The sequence below is a fragment of the Clupea harengus genome, chromosome 21 (genome assembly GCF_900700415.2).
Source record: "Clupea harengus chromosome 21, Ch_v2.0.2, whole genome shotgun sequence".
Lineage (NCBI taxonomy): Eukaryota > Metazoa > Chordata > Actinopteri > Clupeiformes > Clupeidae > Clupea > Clupea harengus.
Genome location: NC_045172.1, coordinates 3,135,532 through 3,152,212, shown reverse-complemented (window position 1 = coordinate 3,152,212; position 16,681 = coordinate 3,135,532). Strand labels below are relative to the sequence as shown.

At 41.3% G+C, this 16,681-nt stretch overlaps 2 protein-coding genes across 2 annotated transcripts; one reads left to right on the top strand and one right to left on the bottom strand.

The window, feature by feature from the left end:
• Positions 1-7,173: 7,173 nt before the first annotated feature.
• On the top strand, positions 7,174-10,123 carry LOC116218179. The gene is made up of 7 exons (XM_031558676.2): positions 7,174-7,318; positions 7,454-7,569; positions 7,780-7,876; positions 8,077-8,422; positions 8,598-8,690; positions 8,806-8,951; positions 9,526-10,123. The coding sequence occupies exons 1-7, from the start codon at positions 7,307-7,309 to the stop codon at positions 9,748-9,750; spliced, it is 1,035 nt and encodes a 344-aa protein (XP_031414536.1). The 5' UTR covers positions 7,174-7,306; the 3' UTR covers positions 9,751-10,123.
• On the bottom strand, positions 9,912-11,137 carry LOC116218180 (angiotensin-converting enzyme 2-like). The gene is made up of 2 exons (XM_031558678.1): positions 10,893-11,137; positions 9,912-10,356 (listed from the first exon to the last, which is right to left on the bottom strand). Exons 1-2 carry the CDS (start codon positions 11,120-11,122, stop codon positions 10,230-10,232), a joined length of 357 nt encoding a protein of 118 aa, XP_031414538.1. The 5' UTR covers positions 11,123-11,137; the 3' UTR covers positions 9,912-10,229.
• Positions 11,138-16,681: the final 5,544 nt, after the last annotated feature.

Here is a 16,681-nt window from a genome sequence, read left to right as displayed (position 1 = left end):
TGCACCTGGTCATGCACGCATTCACTCTGACCAGGGTGTAAACTTTGAGAGTGATTTGATCGCCGCACTCCTCCAGATCTCGGGTGTGAGAAAATCCCACACGACTGCCTACCACCCTATGGGCAATGGCCTTGTCGAGCGGTTTAACCGTACCCTCGGTAACATGATCAGGGTGCTCCCGCCCAGAGAGAAACAGTCTTGGCCCCAGATGTTGCACACTTTGACCTTTATGTACAACAGCACTATTCACGAAACGACCGGCTTTGCCCCATTCTACCTCATGTTTGGCCGCATCCCACGGCTTCCTGTGGATGTGATGTTCAAGTCTGTGCTGAGGGAAGACGGTGATGCCCCTTACCCAAAGTTTGTTGACTCACTACAGAAGGATCTCCGTGAGGCGATGCTGCTCGTTGAAAAGAATACAAGCAGAGAGCAGAGACACCAAGCTCGAGTCTACAACCGGCGAGTGAAAGGTGGCCAGATTGTGTGCGGCGACAGAGTGCTGCTTGCTAACAAGGGCGAGAGAGGCCGGAAGAAGTTGGCAGACAAATGGGAGAACGTAATTTACACTGTAACGGACTTTGACCCAAAGACTCACATCTTCAAAATACTCAACCCAGTGACAGGACAGACTAAAGTAGTCCACCGTAACATGCTCCTGTGTGTCAATTTTCTCCCTGTCATGCCCGAAACTGAAGATGAGAGTGTCTCTTTGGTCTCTACCTGCAGTGTTGAATGCGATGATTACACCGATGAGTGTGTCGACAGGACTGTCCGCACTAGTGAATGGGTGTCCCAAATCTCTGTCGAGGAGCCAGATCACTCACTTGAAGGCCCTGACAACGATGCCCACTCGCAGGATGACGAAATGACTGAGTTGACAGCCGACCATGAGTCTGTGTCCTACAGTGAGGTAGTTGCCGGTCTTGTGCAGGATCGAGAGACCTGTGCTACTGATGCTGATACTGCCCATGATGTAGACAGTCTGAGCCCTACTGCACCAAACACCCACACTGAGCCCTTAGGTCCTCTTGATCCCACACAGGCCCAGCACCTTTCTGACACTCCTACACGTAGGTCCAGGGTAGGTCGTATCATTAGGCCTGTAAATAGGCTAATTTACAACATGTCAGCCCAGACCAGTTTAAAAGCACAAAGGCTCAGGAAATGGGCTGGTTCAGTTCTTAGTGTCAGAACGATTGGTTAGGGTAGACTCTTCCTACTTCCTATCCTTTGTTTTGTTTATTTTTTGATTTTGATACTGTGGCCTGTTATTTTTGTGGTTTTGATATGGTGCACTATGTGTGCATGTCAGTGAATTGGATGTGTGAAGTGTAAATGGCACTTTATAGGTCTTCATTGTAGAGTTTGTGAATAGCGCGACTCTAAGTGAGTTCTTAAATGAACAGCCTTTTGGTTGACAGAGGTATACAAGGGGATACCTATTTCAATTCATGAATGTATTGTAAATGTATTGTAAATAATGGCCTGAAGAGGTGGTGTTATGGAATGTTTTAGACATACTGTTGGTACCTGGGCATGTTTTTCATGTTTTTTTGTTACAAGCTTTGAATGTTATTAGGGATTGTCCTACGCAGGGGTGTGGATGGTTTGTTTTTATGTGCAAGTGGAATTAAGAGGGGGAGAATGTAACAGTGAAGATTTGGTTTCTTCCACTTGCATCCTTTTTGTGCTATTTAATCACACTGAGCATGTGCATAAGTCATGTTGTTGGGGAAATAGTGGCCTCTAGGGGTTAGGCATGTTGTACAGAGTGGCTCTCCTCAGAGTTCGGGGATATAGAGTCACGGTGAGTTGTGCATAAAGAGAGCTCCTACATTATTATTTTAGAATACAATGACTGAATGTATTAAATCCATACTGATTATAGAGAGGTGTTCCACATTATATCCTCATGTAAATAGTGTGTTTGGTTTAGGAATTATGCACCTCTGAATGTATATTTTAATCGATGTTCAAAATCACACGTGTGAATTAGGGCTGGGCGGTATGACGGTATATACCGTGCAACGGTAGAAATGTGTCTACCGGGAGAGATTTGGCCATACCGTTTCAACCGCGGTATACTCTTATTTTGAAATCCAATCGATTTATTTTTTAGATAATGACCTCCGAACTATACAGCATCCCTCTTATTATACAGTAACTCGCCAAAACGACAGACATTCCTCCAAAAATACCTCTTTAACGATTTTGTTGCCGTTTTGTGATTTCTGCTGAGAAAAAATTGTTCTTCAGGCAAATAGAACTTTCAGGTGTTGCATAGCAACCCATTACTTCCAGTTACGTTAAATGACCGGACTACTTGCGGAATGATATGAAAGATGGTCAGCGGTCATTACATTTTCGCAGCAGTGAAAATAAAGAAATTACAGACCTGCGAACGTTGGGGTGGCCCATTCAAATCAACGGAACTTTTTTGAACATTCTGAAGAGCCGTATAATACGAGACCCAGTACCATTTTTAAGCACATAACCTGCAAGGACTGTCATGCCTACTTGTTGAGTAATCCTCGACTGTTGGGAAAGATTCAATATACTGAAAAATATGGACTAAAAAGTGTGTAGTGTAGGCATTTATTTGCAGATTCTGTTCAGTATTTCAAAGTGAATGAGCTGTGAGAGCACAAGAACAGTGAGCGTCTAGCAGCGATTATCATAGACATACAGTATACATGTATGCATGTCAACGGCGATGACGGCCAAACCAACGAGCTTCTAAGTAACATGGAGACAAAACTTTTTTTGATACTCCACGTAGATCATAAACCCTTGAATATAAAAACGACTCAGTGAAATCGTTTGAGAAATATAAACGCTATATTGCTTTTTATCCAGAAAAACCGCAGCTCCATCATTTATTTGCGTCTGTTTACAGGCCAGTCATCACCTCGTCATCACGTTAGCACGTCGCAGCAACGGGCTGAGGCGGTCAATGGAGCGTCTATGTATATATGTATGTCTATGTGTAATGGCCAACTTCTTAATTTTCTTATTTTAATATGTGGCCATATAAAGAAAATATCTCATCATTATTGCGTTAACATATGGACACACATTGAAAAGAAAGTTTTAACACTTGAGTTATCTTTTGAAAGTACATTAAAGAACCACTGAAACATAAGCACTGGACTAAATGCCACAGAAAGATTTTTCCTTTTTCTTTACATACACTTTGCTTTAATTTTACTATTTAAAGATTCAATGGATACTGGCCACTATTGCTTAGGCCAATAGCCTATTGAGGCAGTATTGTTTCTGCACCTTAGTGTTCTTAAGGGTCAATAAATAAATGTCTGTGGACACATTTCGCCACCACTGAAGTGTCCTCTGTTTCAAAAACCCAAATCTGGTCACCCTACGTATAATAAACCGTGATATATACCGTAATCGTGATATCAAATTACAAATACCGTGATAGAAGATTTTGGTCATATCGCCCACCCCTAGTGTGAATAGCTAATGTTTAATCTCCCTCTTAGATTAGCACACTGTAAGGTGTCCCATGCTGCTGTGCTAAGGAGTCCCGTGATATTGTTTGTGCCAGGTACATGTTTTGTGTTTTATTGTATATATTTCAATTAGATATATTACTTTGTAATTAAACTTGAATTAACGATGTATGAGAGTTCGGGGATATAGAGTCACGATTAGCACACTGTAAGGTGTCCCATGCTGCTGTACTAAGGAGTCCCGTGATATTGTTTGTGCCAGGTGAATAAACTGGAGAACTTCACCCACGTCTCCCGGCTTTCTCTATGAAAAAACTACACAACGCAGACAAATTCAGAGGGGTTACACAATGATGCCTGTTTAGTCAGTGTTCCCTATATTTAAACAAGAAAATCATACTTTTGTAACATCAGTGAATCGTTTTTAATCCTGTACGCTTAAAATTAACTCACTATATCTTACCTTTTTTTAAAGCAAGTTAATATAATGCACAGTTAACAAAATACCATTATAAAGTCTGATCTAGCGAGTAGACAGATTAGGACTTTATAATGACAAATAGGCTACTATAACTTTCAAACACGCTTTTAACTATTTTCCCGATCATTTGGACAAATGGAACAATAAAACTCGTTGCATAAAAAAGGTTTTTATATTACCCAGTCGATTAACAGGGTTGTTTGTTGTAAAAAACCTTTCATTTGATACAACAAACTCATTTTACTTCCTCGTTTCGTTTTACTTCCTGGGGTTATTGTGGGTTATCGTTGCTAGCAGAACGGAACTCACTTGCATTGTGGTCTCTCGTGCTCAAGCTCAGCATCTCCATAAAGCACAGGCATTTAAACAACTCAGACATGTCATGTTGCACATTGCTTTGTTGCACTGTTCTAAACTCTTTATTATCAATAACAAATATAATTATTTTTCGCTTAACCTACAGTCTGCTCTTACCACTGATTTTATAAACCACCATAATGTGTTACTGTGCAGATTAAATGTAGTCTACGCGGCTAAGCTAAAAGTTGCTAGTTGGAACTCAACTACTGTCATATGTTACTTTGATAGCATGCTGTCGGTAGGAAAACTGTATGATCAGGGAAAGTGTATTAAAACCGGATGTCGTCACTTTAAGCCGGTCTCTGGTTGGATAAAGCTTTTCAGCAGAAATGGACAAGGACCTTTGATTTATTCTGTAGGAACCATGCCAATGCCTGACTTTTAATATTGTGTGACGTTGTTGAAGTTCAAGTTCAACATTAATAGCGATTGAATTACCCTTGTGTCGTGTAATCGCTAGCGGTAAATAAACGTTAATAACTTGAATGACTGATTAAGGATATATGTTACACATCACAAACACATGTAATCGATGGGTTTTGGGGGAAATGAGGTAATTGGTTAGCTTAAATTGCAGTATCTTAGGCGAGCTAATTGACCTGGCTAGCTATAGCGGAATTAACAGTGCTAGCTTTGTGTTTGGTCATATAGCTTCGTAAAAGTTTGGTTAACAAGTCACTTGTGTGTTTAGTTGTATGACTTCGTAAAAGTTCGGTTAACAAGTCAATTGAGCATTAAGCCACCTGACTATAATGGGTCTATTCATATCAGCATGCTAACGTTAGACTTATTAGCAGCGAGGCTAGCTAGCTACTATGTGTTCCAATGGATTGTTGGTCTAAGCGTTAGCTTCAGTTAAGACCTACGTGTACCACATGAACAACTAAACGAGTCAATGTAGACATAAAAAGTTGTGTAGATAGCTTTATTCACATAAGCCGTATAACTTCACAAAAATAATAATAATTTAAAGAAAACCGATCGTTTGCATGCCAGGCGATCAACACAACTTCTCAACTAAAAAGTAAAGGTCCTTGTCCATTTCTGCTGAAAAGCTTTATCCAACCAGAGACCGGCTTAAAGTGACGACATCCGGTTTTAATACACTTTCCCTGATCATACAGTTTTCCTACCGACACATGCTCCTGTCTTCTTCTCCGTTTTCTTCAGTTGTCTGTAGCACCAAAGCGCCACCAACAGGCGTGGGGGATGTACTACAGCTGAGTCAATCGGATTCGCTGGGTTCATGTGCACGCGATTTAAAAAGTTGATATGTGTGAAAAATGAACCCGGGTTCAGGCAAACTAGGCTTCGTCTGCATGGGGTCTTAGTGAGAGGATATTGGCAAGTGGAGTTAGATGAAAATGACAAGGCGCCAACTGCTTTCAATACCGGCAGTGCTTTGTATCATATAAACACAGGGGTAGACACAGAAAAAAAAACAATGCACAATGACAAGACAGACCTTGAAACATAAACGTAGTATTCCTCAGTGTTTTAAACAACAAACAAATAACTAGGGATTAAATAAGCACTTTCTAAGTATATAAAAAACACTTTATCAAAGTGGTCTGGCCCAGACTGTGTTTCTGTGTTACCGGTGGACACTTCTTGCGTCGGACTGACCAGCCACTAGATGTCACAAACTTTCCAACTTTTCCCAGTGACCCACAGTTGGTGCATCAACTGTGTCCACTTAAATAAATGGTTGTAAACTGTGTTGTAGTTCGGGTAATCAGTTGTACGTTTGTTTGTGTGTGTGTGTTTGTGTGTGTTAGCAGTCGCAAACATGGGGCAGGAGTGTGCGGCTCGTGTGCAGTCGCACCACAACCGCCACAGTCAGTAAAGTGCCAGATCTATCAAACAAAGATAATAATATTATAAATGCCATTCTCAAACCATCTACAGAAAACTGTAATACTGTAACTGTAATATCTGCATTGTTCCAAATTAGTGTTTTATGAGGTGAGAAGTTGTGAATGAAACACAGTTTGCATGCTAGAAGACACTGTTGGTGAAATTTAGACAACATGACCGGTCATTTGGTAGAGGCATAGTTACATTTTAAAACAAAAGAAAGACCACCAATCTGGTAAAATATATGATTGGGGATACTGCTCGGTACACTGGTATAGCATTTCCTCACATTCTACTTATTAGTTTATTACTTAATGATTATATACAATATTTACCAATACAAATTCTATTGCTAAACTTACGAAATGTAGTGGTAGACCGCAATTCCAACAATAGCTGGGAACCCAGGATTCTGTTCTGTTTGATGTGATGTGAGAGGTTACACACTGAAACAGATCACGAGAAGGTGGAAAAACTAGAAAAATGATAAGTTACAATTATATCATTACTAGTGTTTACACCCACAAAATATTCTAGTGTAAGCACTCTATCTGGTCCACACACACAAAAAGCCAAAACACAATCGCTGCAAATGTTCACACTGCAGTCACAAAGTATTTTAATGAAACACTGCCCCAACAGTGTCGAACCCACAATTACTTAAATTGATTCAACTATAATAATGTATATGCAACCCTACAATGCAAGTGCACTTACATATGCATTATAGTTTAAGTATCACACACAGAGAAAAACACTGGGGTTAATCTACACGTAGCAATCATGTTCACAGGCAACAAGCTTTACTGACTGCATTTAAAATCTGACTGCTTATTCACATCATGCCGGTGCAATTGCTTGGCAACTTAACAGAACCTTCACAACAGACCCACAATTCCATCACTTAAGGTAAGGGTTACAGAGCTTTTCATGAGTTAGCTTAGCCTTGGCTGGTTATTTCTGTTTCTGTCTGCTGTGTTTTCCTGTTTTATTTACGTCATGCACTGCAGGTGGAGCTATCTCTTCACCCTCCCTCCCTCCCGCCCACACACACACACACGCACACAAAATAGATAGAAGCTGAAGGTATTTGTTGTAAGGAGGACACTTTTGAACAGGCAGTGTTTGAGGTAACATGGAACAGAAGGTAAGGTATATCTGACTTCGTCTCTGTACACTTTTGAGTTATCTAGAAGCTCTCTGTACTGTTATACTACCATTGTGTGATGTTGTTTATACGGGTTCTCTGATCTGATTGTTGTTGTTTGTCTGTGTTTTTAAGAACACACCAGTGACCGGTGGCGTAGGCATACTTCATAGAGTCAAAGATGGGAAGCATCACTATGAAGTGGACACCGTTTTTAAGGACGGGAAAGACAAAACAAGATTTTTCATGAGGTTTACATTCCATTGTTCACAATACTCTTGCATACCTCATTCTGCAAACATTCTTACTGTATTTTTTCTAGATTATATTTACTGTATTTGCTGATGCTGTCATGCACATCACATGAAAACAGTGTGACAATATACGTATGTAAAATGTTTACGTGATTGAAATGTCTCAGTCGCAGTGCATTAATGGCATCTTGAATGCTGCTCACCTAGAACAGGAGATCAACTCTTGAAGATGAATGGATTCGACATGGAGGATTTATCCCCAGAGATGTTTGCAGACCTGTTGTCTAAAGGCAGTCCTATGCTGGTGAGTTCAGTTCTCAAACTATCTAACTAACACTCACCATCTCACAGGTCACCTTCACATGTTACAATCCAGACTATACCTGGTAACCTGACTTGCTAAAATAAGGTGTTATGTTCTGGGACTGTAATTAATACACTTTCTTTAAAACAAGACAGGTGGCTTTACTCTGGCTATATATTAAGTTCCTTCTATCATCACAGGCAGTCCACCACCCTGGGGTAAGGGGTGACCCTGAGGAGGCTCCAGAGAAAACAGGGGGCTTCTGTCCGTTCTACAAAGAGGAGACTGTCCTGACGATCTCCATGAACATGGTGACTGACCCAAACCTGCAGGTCTGTTGTCAGGAAGATGAAGATCTCCAGGGAGATGAAGATCTCCAGGGAGATGATGACTGTGAGCTGGAGACTGTTCTGCTAGTCAAGATGGTGGGCACTACGGTGGCTGTGGTGAGAGGCCGGGGCTGTCTAGACGGGGAGACCTGCAAGGACTGTGGCACCACAGACTGCACTCTTGACGACATTGTGTTCGTGTCAGAAAGGGTTGAAGGTGAGAATATTTGCATTGCTAGTTTAACAAGTCCTGGTTTAGATGAACTAACAAACATATTTTGTTGTCTTTTTTTAATATATTTACGACTACCTCTTGTTGCGTTTGGAGTCATGAAGGATTTGTGAATAAATTTTTTTCAGTGTCTAAAATTTCGATTTTGATTTCCAAATAGACAACAAGCAAAAAAACATTGCTATCCATGACTACAGAAGTCAAATGTTTCTAACTCACAAGGCAAACACGGCCTGTTTGAAGGAAACACGAGGTAGGTACCAACCATATTAACAATGTGTTTTCAGGATTTGTGGACATTTCTTGATATATTTTCATCTGATAAATGTAATTACATATCATATCCATAATTTGCTTTGCCTTCTCAGCAAAAATGTCAATTTACTATTACGAGTCAGATCAAGTGGATGGTATAGGTGAAAGTAAAGGAATGCCAGTTGTCTTGAAGTTTACGGATTCTGACAAGTTCCTAAAATGTTCCAGAACTGGCGATGATGTGACTTTGAGTGTCATGGTGAGTCATATAATCAAAAACATACATCTGCAAATGACAGAATAATGTTCTTTTTGTTATGTAATAGGCAGTTTTCTTACTTCAGGGAATTATTATACAATTATATTATGCCTGTATGAACCCCTTGTAACAGCTGACATTAGCTTACAAAAACATATATAAAGGATTCCAACCCTTCATAAACATTGATTTAAATAGTTTTATTTTTTACTGTGATGCTGAAACAACACCTGTAAAAGCCTGTGTTTACATGATGTTTACATTTTCACTTTAGCTCAGATCTGGCATATTATCACTATTATGTCATGGTCAGTGATCAGCTGTCACAGGAAAGGATCATGACAACCTTATATCGACAAAATGTGCTGTCAGCTGACAGATTTATGTCTTCTTTGCATCAAAGTTTACAAATTAAGCCTTAATTAATTATGACCTCTAATGCTAATAAAAATAAGCCTTTGTGAATGTTTTTTATACTGTATACGGTACACTGGTTTGAGGACTCATACCATATATCTATGACCCATAACGACTTGCAGCCTCAGTATTACTGTATGAAATTCTTTCCCCACAGTCATGCCAGAAAGACCTGAAGTTTATCCCTAAGAACGATAAGGAGAAATTGTCATTTGTCTTCTACATGAAGAAAGACCAGAGCAAAGGGCATCTTTTAGAGTCCGCAAGCTGTGAGGGCTGGTTTCTTCGTGCTCTCTCATCCAAAGTGGTTGTAAAAAAACGTGACCCAAAACAAGAGGATTCACTGTACTTTTTCATCCGTAGCATTTCTGAATCTAAGTAATTGAAAAAAGACGCACAACCATTTAATATAAAAACAAGGTTATAGGCCATTTGCATGTAACTGTCATTGTATACATTTATACTATCATCTCACTTTAAACAATACATTTTCTTTTAGGAATTAAGTCACCTGTCGGAAACAGGAATAAACTTCATACCGTGTTGAAAGCATGGTCTTTTATTTATATCTGACATTAATAATGTTACATAGTGTTACATAATCATTTCAAATAGCACATCTTCTGAGATAGCACACCTTCAAGCATATAAACATATTACTTAATTTCTCCATGACTCCATTGTTTCAATTATATCAGTAATGTTAGACTGTGCATCTGATCAAATAAAAACAAATAAACGAGTATATTACTGTCTTTTCATCTTCTCTTGTCCTTGTCTGTCTTTGTCTTAAGTTTCTCCCATTAATTGTGTTTCGATTCAGTCTAGAATGACCACTACACAAACTGGTCATCAATTAAGTCACATTACTGTTTGTTGATCATGGCTGTCTCTCTCAAATCCTTTATTTGAGATTCCATCGGCATGTTCATCTGTATTGTCATAGGGGTTAGTAACTGGGTTTTCCTCTTCTGCCCGCTTAGATTTCCTAGATGAAACAGATAACACATACATGCCATTTCAATTTTGTAATTTGTACATTTGATGCTTTATTTGCATATTTGAAAGATGCTAGACTGACTGCTTAGAGTTAATCTGCAGTATATCATTACTCTTGATGTTATGTGATGTGCTGTAACAGTGTGTATGTATATGAGAAGTCTTTATCATCTTTGGTCCACTGAATTGAACTAAACCTGAACGCTTACAACAGCATAAGTCTTTGGGTGTGAGATGTTATACTCAGTTACCAACCACTGACGCTCAGAATGTATGCAAATGACCATCCATGCTTTGTTAGAAAGATACGTTCTCAGTAGATCTGAGTTTCGATATTATGTAAGTAACAATGCACAAGAGACTGGTCTATTGAACAGGAACCACTGCAACATGTGAACAGTTTCTCCAGAATAACAGCAGTATGACTATTATATCTGACCAAAACCTGCTCAATTTCGTTGTGTTAATATAGCCCCATGTTTCACTGTGGTAAATTGTGAAAAGCACAAAAAGTACAACACTTACCTTCGCCTGTCCACAATGCCCATGGTGATGAGGTAAATGCCCAGTAGGACCGACACACCCATGACCACCCCAAACACCACCAGCCAGACCGTAAAAGGCTGCTCTGCTGGAGGGGCCAGTGTGGCCAGGAGACCCTCAAACTCAAGGGTGTCATCGCTAAGCTGGAAGGCGCTGTTGAAGCGACCTCTGGACAGGCTGGAAGAGAAGACCAGGGGGACATCACATGACATGAATAAGTATCAGGGAAGATCACACCATTATATAAACCCAGGCTCGATGGACATTTGGAGATTTGCAAATCCTTTTACTAATGCAACATAGTGTGTCGTTTTGAAAAACCTTTTTAAGGGTTGTATAACATCTTCAAATTCATTGATGGTTTAGGGATAGGGATGGCCTGTGGTCATGTGAAGGGGAGATGTACACACCCGTCCTTCCCTCCAGTGGCCCAGGCTATTCACTTACAAGTTTGGTGCTCTGAGTCAGAAACCCCATACAAATGTAAGAACAGCTTTCGCAGCGTATGCCAAAATATATACCAAATATACTGTCAGCCCTGCTAAAAACATCACAGACATTTGAGTGTTTATAATAGGACATCACTGCCTGGTTCATCTCCTCCCAAGCTACAGGCAGAAACTTAAATCTGCAAAGCCTGTGGTGAAAACGGTGAGGAAATGGACCAACGAGTCAAAGCTGGAGCTACAGGCCTGCTTTGACTGCACTGACTGGAGTGTTTTTGAGGCTGCATCTACATCACTAGACGAACTCACTGACACTGTGACGTCATACATTAGTTTCTGTGAAGACATGTGTGTACCCACCAAAACGTACTGCATCTTTAAAAATAATAAACCGTGGTTCACAGCAAAGCTCAAGCAGCTTCGTGAAGCCAAAGAGGAGGCCTTCATGAGTGGGGACAGGATCCTGTACAACCAGGCCAGATCAGAGTAGCAAAGAGAAGCTACTCTGAAAAGCTGAAAAACAAGTTTTCAGCTAACAACCCTGCGTCACTGTGGAGAGGCCTGCAGGACATCACCAACTACAGGAAATCCTCCCCCAACCCCATGGAGAACCCTCAACTGGCTGACGACCTGAATGTGTTTTACTGCAGGTTTGATCACCCCACATTCACACCCCTCACCCGCTCCAACTCAGACTTCACACAATCATCTGCACCCCCTGTTATCACCTCCCCTGACTCCCCACCGGCATTGACGGTCTGTGAAGAGGATGTGTACCAGCTCTTTCAGAGACAGAAGACAAGGAAGGCAGCAGGCCCAGACGGTGTGTCACCCTCCTGCCTGAAAGCCTGCGCTGATCAGCTGGCCCCCATCTTCACACGGATCTTCAACAGATCTCTGGAGCTGTGTGAAGTCCCCTCCTGCTTCAAACGCTCCACCATCATCCCGGTTCCCAAGAAATCCTCCATCACTGGGCTGAATGACTACAGGCCCGTCGCAACACCTCGACTCCCCAGGGACCTATGCAAGGATGCTGTTCGTGGACTTCAGCTCGGCGTTCAACACCACCATTCCAGAAGTCCTCCTCACCAAACTCACCCAGCTCACTGTGCCTGCCTCCACCTGTCAGTGGATCACAAACTTCCTGATAGACAGGAAGCAGCAGGTGAGGCTGGGTGAAACAACATCCAGCACCCGGTCAGTCAGCACTGGTGCACCTCAGGGATGCGTGCTCTCCCCACTGCTCTTCTCCCTCTACACAAACGACTGCACCTCAGGAGACCCATCTGTTAAATCTGTTAAATTTGCAGACGACACATCAGTCATCGGCCTCATCCGTGAGGATGATAAGTCTGCATATAGGCGGGAAGTTGAACAGCTGGTCCTGTGGTGCGGTCGCAACAACCTAGAGCTGAACACGCTTAAAACCGTGGAGATGACAGTGGACTTCAGGAGGAGCCCCCCAGCACTGCCCCCCCTCATCATACACAACAGTACTGTGTTGGCTGTGGAATCCTTCAGGTTTCTGGGATCCACAATCTCCCGGAATCTGAAGTGGGAACCCAACATCAACACCATCATCAAGAAGACCCAGCAGAGGATGTACTTCCTGCGCCAGCTTAGGAAGTAAAACCTGCCTCAGGATCTGCTGATCATGTTCTACACCGCAGTCATAGAGTCTGTTCTGTGCACTTCAATCACTGTCTGGTTTGGATCGGCCACCAACTGGACAAGAACAGACTCCAACGGACAGTCAGGTCTGCAGAAAAGATCATCGGTGCCAACCTGCCCACTATGCAAGACCTGTACACCTCCAGAGTCAGGAAACGGGCAGGAAAAATCACTGCAGACCCCTCACACCCCGGACATAAATTATTCAAACTCCTCCCCTCTGGTAGACGCTACAGATCACTGTTCGCCAAAACCTCCAGACACAAAAACAGTTTCTTCCCCCTCGCCGTCTCACTACTGAACAACTAACCCACTGTAGCATATATATTTATATTTATATATTTATCCCTGCACTTCCTGCACTCTCCACTTCTTCTTTGCACTACTGTTGTGCAACATTTCACAGCTACTGTATATAGCTATTCCGTCTTGTACATACTTTCTTAAACTCCTTAGTCCTATGCACTGTTGCACTGTTTGTTGTATTGTATTGTATTGTATTGTGTTGTATATTTTGTGTAAGCACACTGAGAGTCACTTTACCAAGTCAAATTCCTTGTTTGTGCAAACTTACTTGGCCAATAAAACCTGATTCTGATTCTGATTCTGATTCTGACACCTAAATACTTTTCTGTACTGATAGTATTTCTTCATCTGCAATACTTTTGTGTTTGTTTATTTTGAATGAACATGTCCTCGTATTTCTGTTTTTAAAGACCTAGGCATCATTCCTATAGTTATTGTATAGTCTCAGACAGCTCCTTTGAGTGACCGTTCTCGAGAAACAAAATCCAATTCAAGTGTTATGGTTGATTTACCTACAAAGCCCCTAACACTGATCTCCACTGGCCTTGTGTGTGCTTGCCAACTTTGTTCACTCGCTTCAACAACAAGTTTTGCAAACTTTAGCTTCTTCCTTTCTTGCCCCATTTCCCAGTACTGTTTGTACATGTCTGGTGTCCTTTTCTCCCCCTCTCGCACAAAATAAATTCTACTGTCCCTGTCATTAATCAGCAAACCTCTATCCATTTATTCTCAAATAAACACGCAAATTCATTTTATGTGATTAGCATCCATAGCCAGCTGATCTCTTCAGCTGACCAACCTTGTCTCGACAATTGACATCATGCCAGTTCATCCATTGCCCTGGCTTTGCTTTAGAAGCCGCTGCCGATTGCTTAGTTTCCTCTTCTTGCTTGCGAACAAAGCAAGTTACCGTCTGCCTCCTCTACTGCAATGTAGCCTTACCCCATGCTTTCCAACTGTCAAGTAGCCCAAACCCTGCTCTTCCACTCTGTACCTGCCCAATGATATCCCCATGCTGTCATGCTTCTTGTGCATGTTGACCCCTTTCTCTAGGATTCTAGGAAAGCCCAAAAGCTGCTGGGAGATATATAAGTGGGGTGGGGCTTGATATATATGCACTGGGGCACAGCATAACTAGCCAGTGGAGTCAAATCAATTGAACCATTTTGTATGGTTAAGGAGAAGACTGCAGCAACTCACACACCCACCAAGCGCGATCATAAAAGGTTTTGGCGCTGTGTTGACATCACCGTTGGTGTGTACAATGTGTCAAAACGGTGGCCCTTCAACTTGAACTTCATCTTGGTGATGAGAAAGAAGTCACAGGAAGCCAAACCCAGTGAGTAAGGGTGGGGAGCGACAATCGCGTTGACAAGCGCTGGAGCATATAAGGCATAACTAGGTAGCCATAATAGCCCATTAGGTAGCCATAATAGCCCATGGTAGTTAACAAGGCCACCCTTTATTAACTGAATTTGCACACAGGAAAATCTAGACATCACAAAGACCCAGAAAGTGGTGATTCTAATCAGAATTGACATGTGCTTAGACTTAATCACTTACAAATGTGAAGTTGTCTGTTGTCTTTCTACCCAATGGGCATGCTAAACTAAATATGCTGAGTGCAGCAAAGACATAACAAGAGATTTTCAAGATATTAAAGCAAGCCAGTAGGCCTATGTCTGAGCCGCGTGATAAAATGAGTTCGTAGAGGTTGTATCATTTCATGGCTCACAGCTATCATTTCATCAACACAGCTATAGATTCCAATGTACTTAATATTATACAATTATTAACAGTGACATTTTGACATACATTTATCTGGTGCAAAAAAGCTCCTTGTCCTTTACATCATAAGCAAAAGCCAGTTTTCTGTTATTCTCTCTGTATGTATCTCTGTAAGTCAAGTGCAAGATCTCAAAGTAATACCCTACAATGCAAAGGTTTGGAATTACTGAGAAATGTTCTTGTTTTTGAAAGAAACAAATAATCATGCAAATAACCTCAAATCATTCAGAAATATAGTGCAGACATTGTTAGTGCTCTAAGTTATTATTACAGCTGGAAACAGCTGATTTTGAATGGACTGTCTACATGGGCATTCAAGACCCATCTTGTCTCCATCACTACAATGTTTCAATGGCACATTATTTTAGCTAACCCTAAATTATCATGTTTAAAAAGCAAACTCAGATAGACTCACAGATAGTACAGATAGTACTTTAGTCTCTAGTCTTGTTGGGAAATGAATGCTGTGAGTTTTGTCTCTTCCTTCCAGCTTTAGATATGAACGAACGAACACACAGACACACACACATACACACACGTACTGTATACATTCAAACAAATGTTCCATTCCTAGAAACTCTTGTAGGAGTAGGGTCATGTAGGGTCAGGTGCTCAGCAACACACACACACTTGCGCGCACACACAGACACAACTCACAAGTCTTTTTTGGCCCATTTTTTTTAAACCTTTCTTGTCTTCTTTCCCGTCCTTTATTCTCTCATCTACCTCGTCTGTTTTTCATTTTTAAACCACCACCCCTTCGGCCTTCTCTCTCTCCATCCTATCGTGTCCTATTCCCCACCTTTCTTCATATATTGTCGGGTTAAGCACTTTGTGCTTCTTAGCTTGATAAGTACCATATAAGTTAAACTATTATTTATTTATTTGTAATTCCACAGAAGTGGCTGAGCCCAATGTTTGGGCCCGAGCTGTTTGCGCCCCAGCCCTCTGACAGTATTTCCCCAGTGGAGGTGGCACCATTAGCATCCAGACCCCTTTGAGCTCCCCCAAGTCTGAAGATACCACCCCTGTACTGACATGCAATTGCGACTCCTCACCACCAGAGGGCAGCCTGGCCAGATCAGCCTCCATGATCATCGAGCCCTGTGGAAGTGGGTATCTGACAGTAAAATAAATGCAAAATACCTACAGCAACAAGTCAATTTAGGACAAGAAAAACAATATTACAGATGCTAGATCATTAGCTTTAGCTAGTTAGCGCCAAGGGAGCTATCCCTGGAGTAATTGATGTATGTCTTAGGTATGACACCTGAAGATCTACCCCTTTGACTTTTACACATTATTATTGTCTCTTTATAACATGGTACAGTTTGTCAAAATAGAACAGAAGCAGGTTATCACACACGCATTGAAAACATATAGAAAAGGTTGATAGCTGTCTTCAAGAACATTTGTGCACATATATTTAGGATAAATTATACAGTTTGAACATACTCTACTTAAAGCTTATATTTTAATATTTTCAGTCAAAAAAGCAGAAGTGGACATCAAGCAACAACAACTGCTCCATATAAAATACATAGGCTTTACATAGCCGAC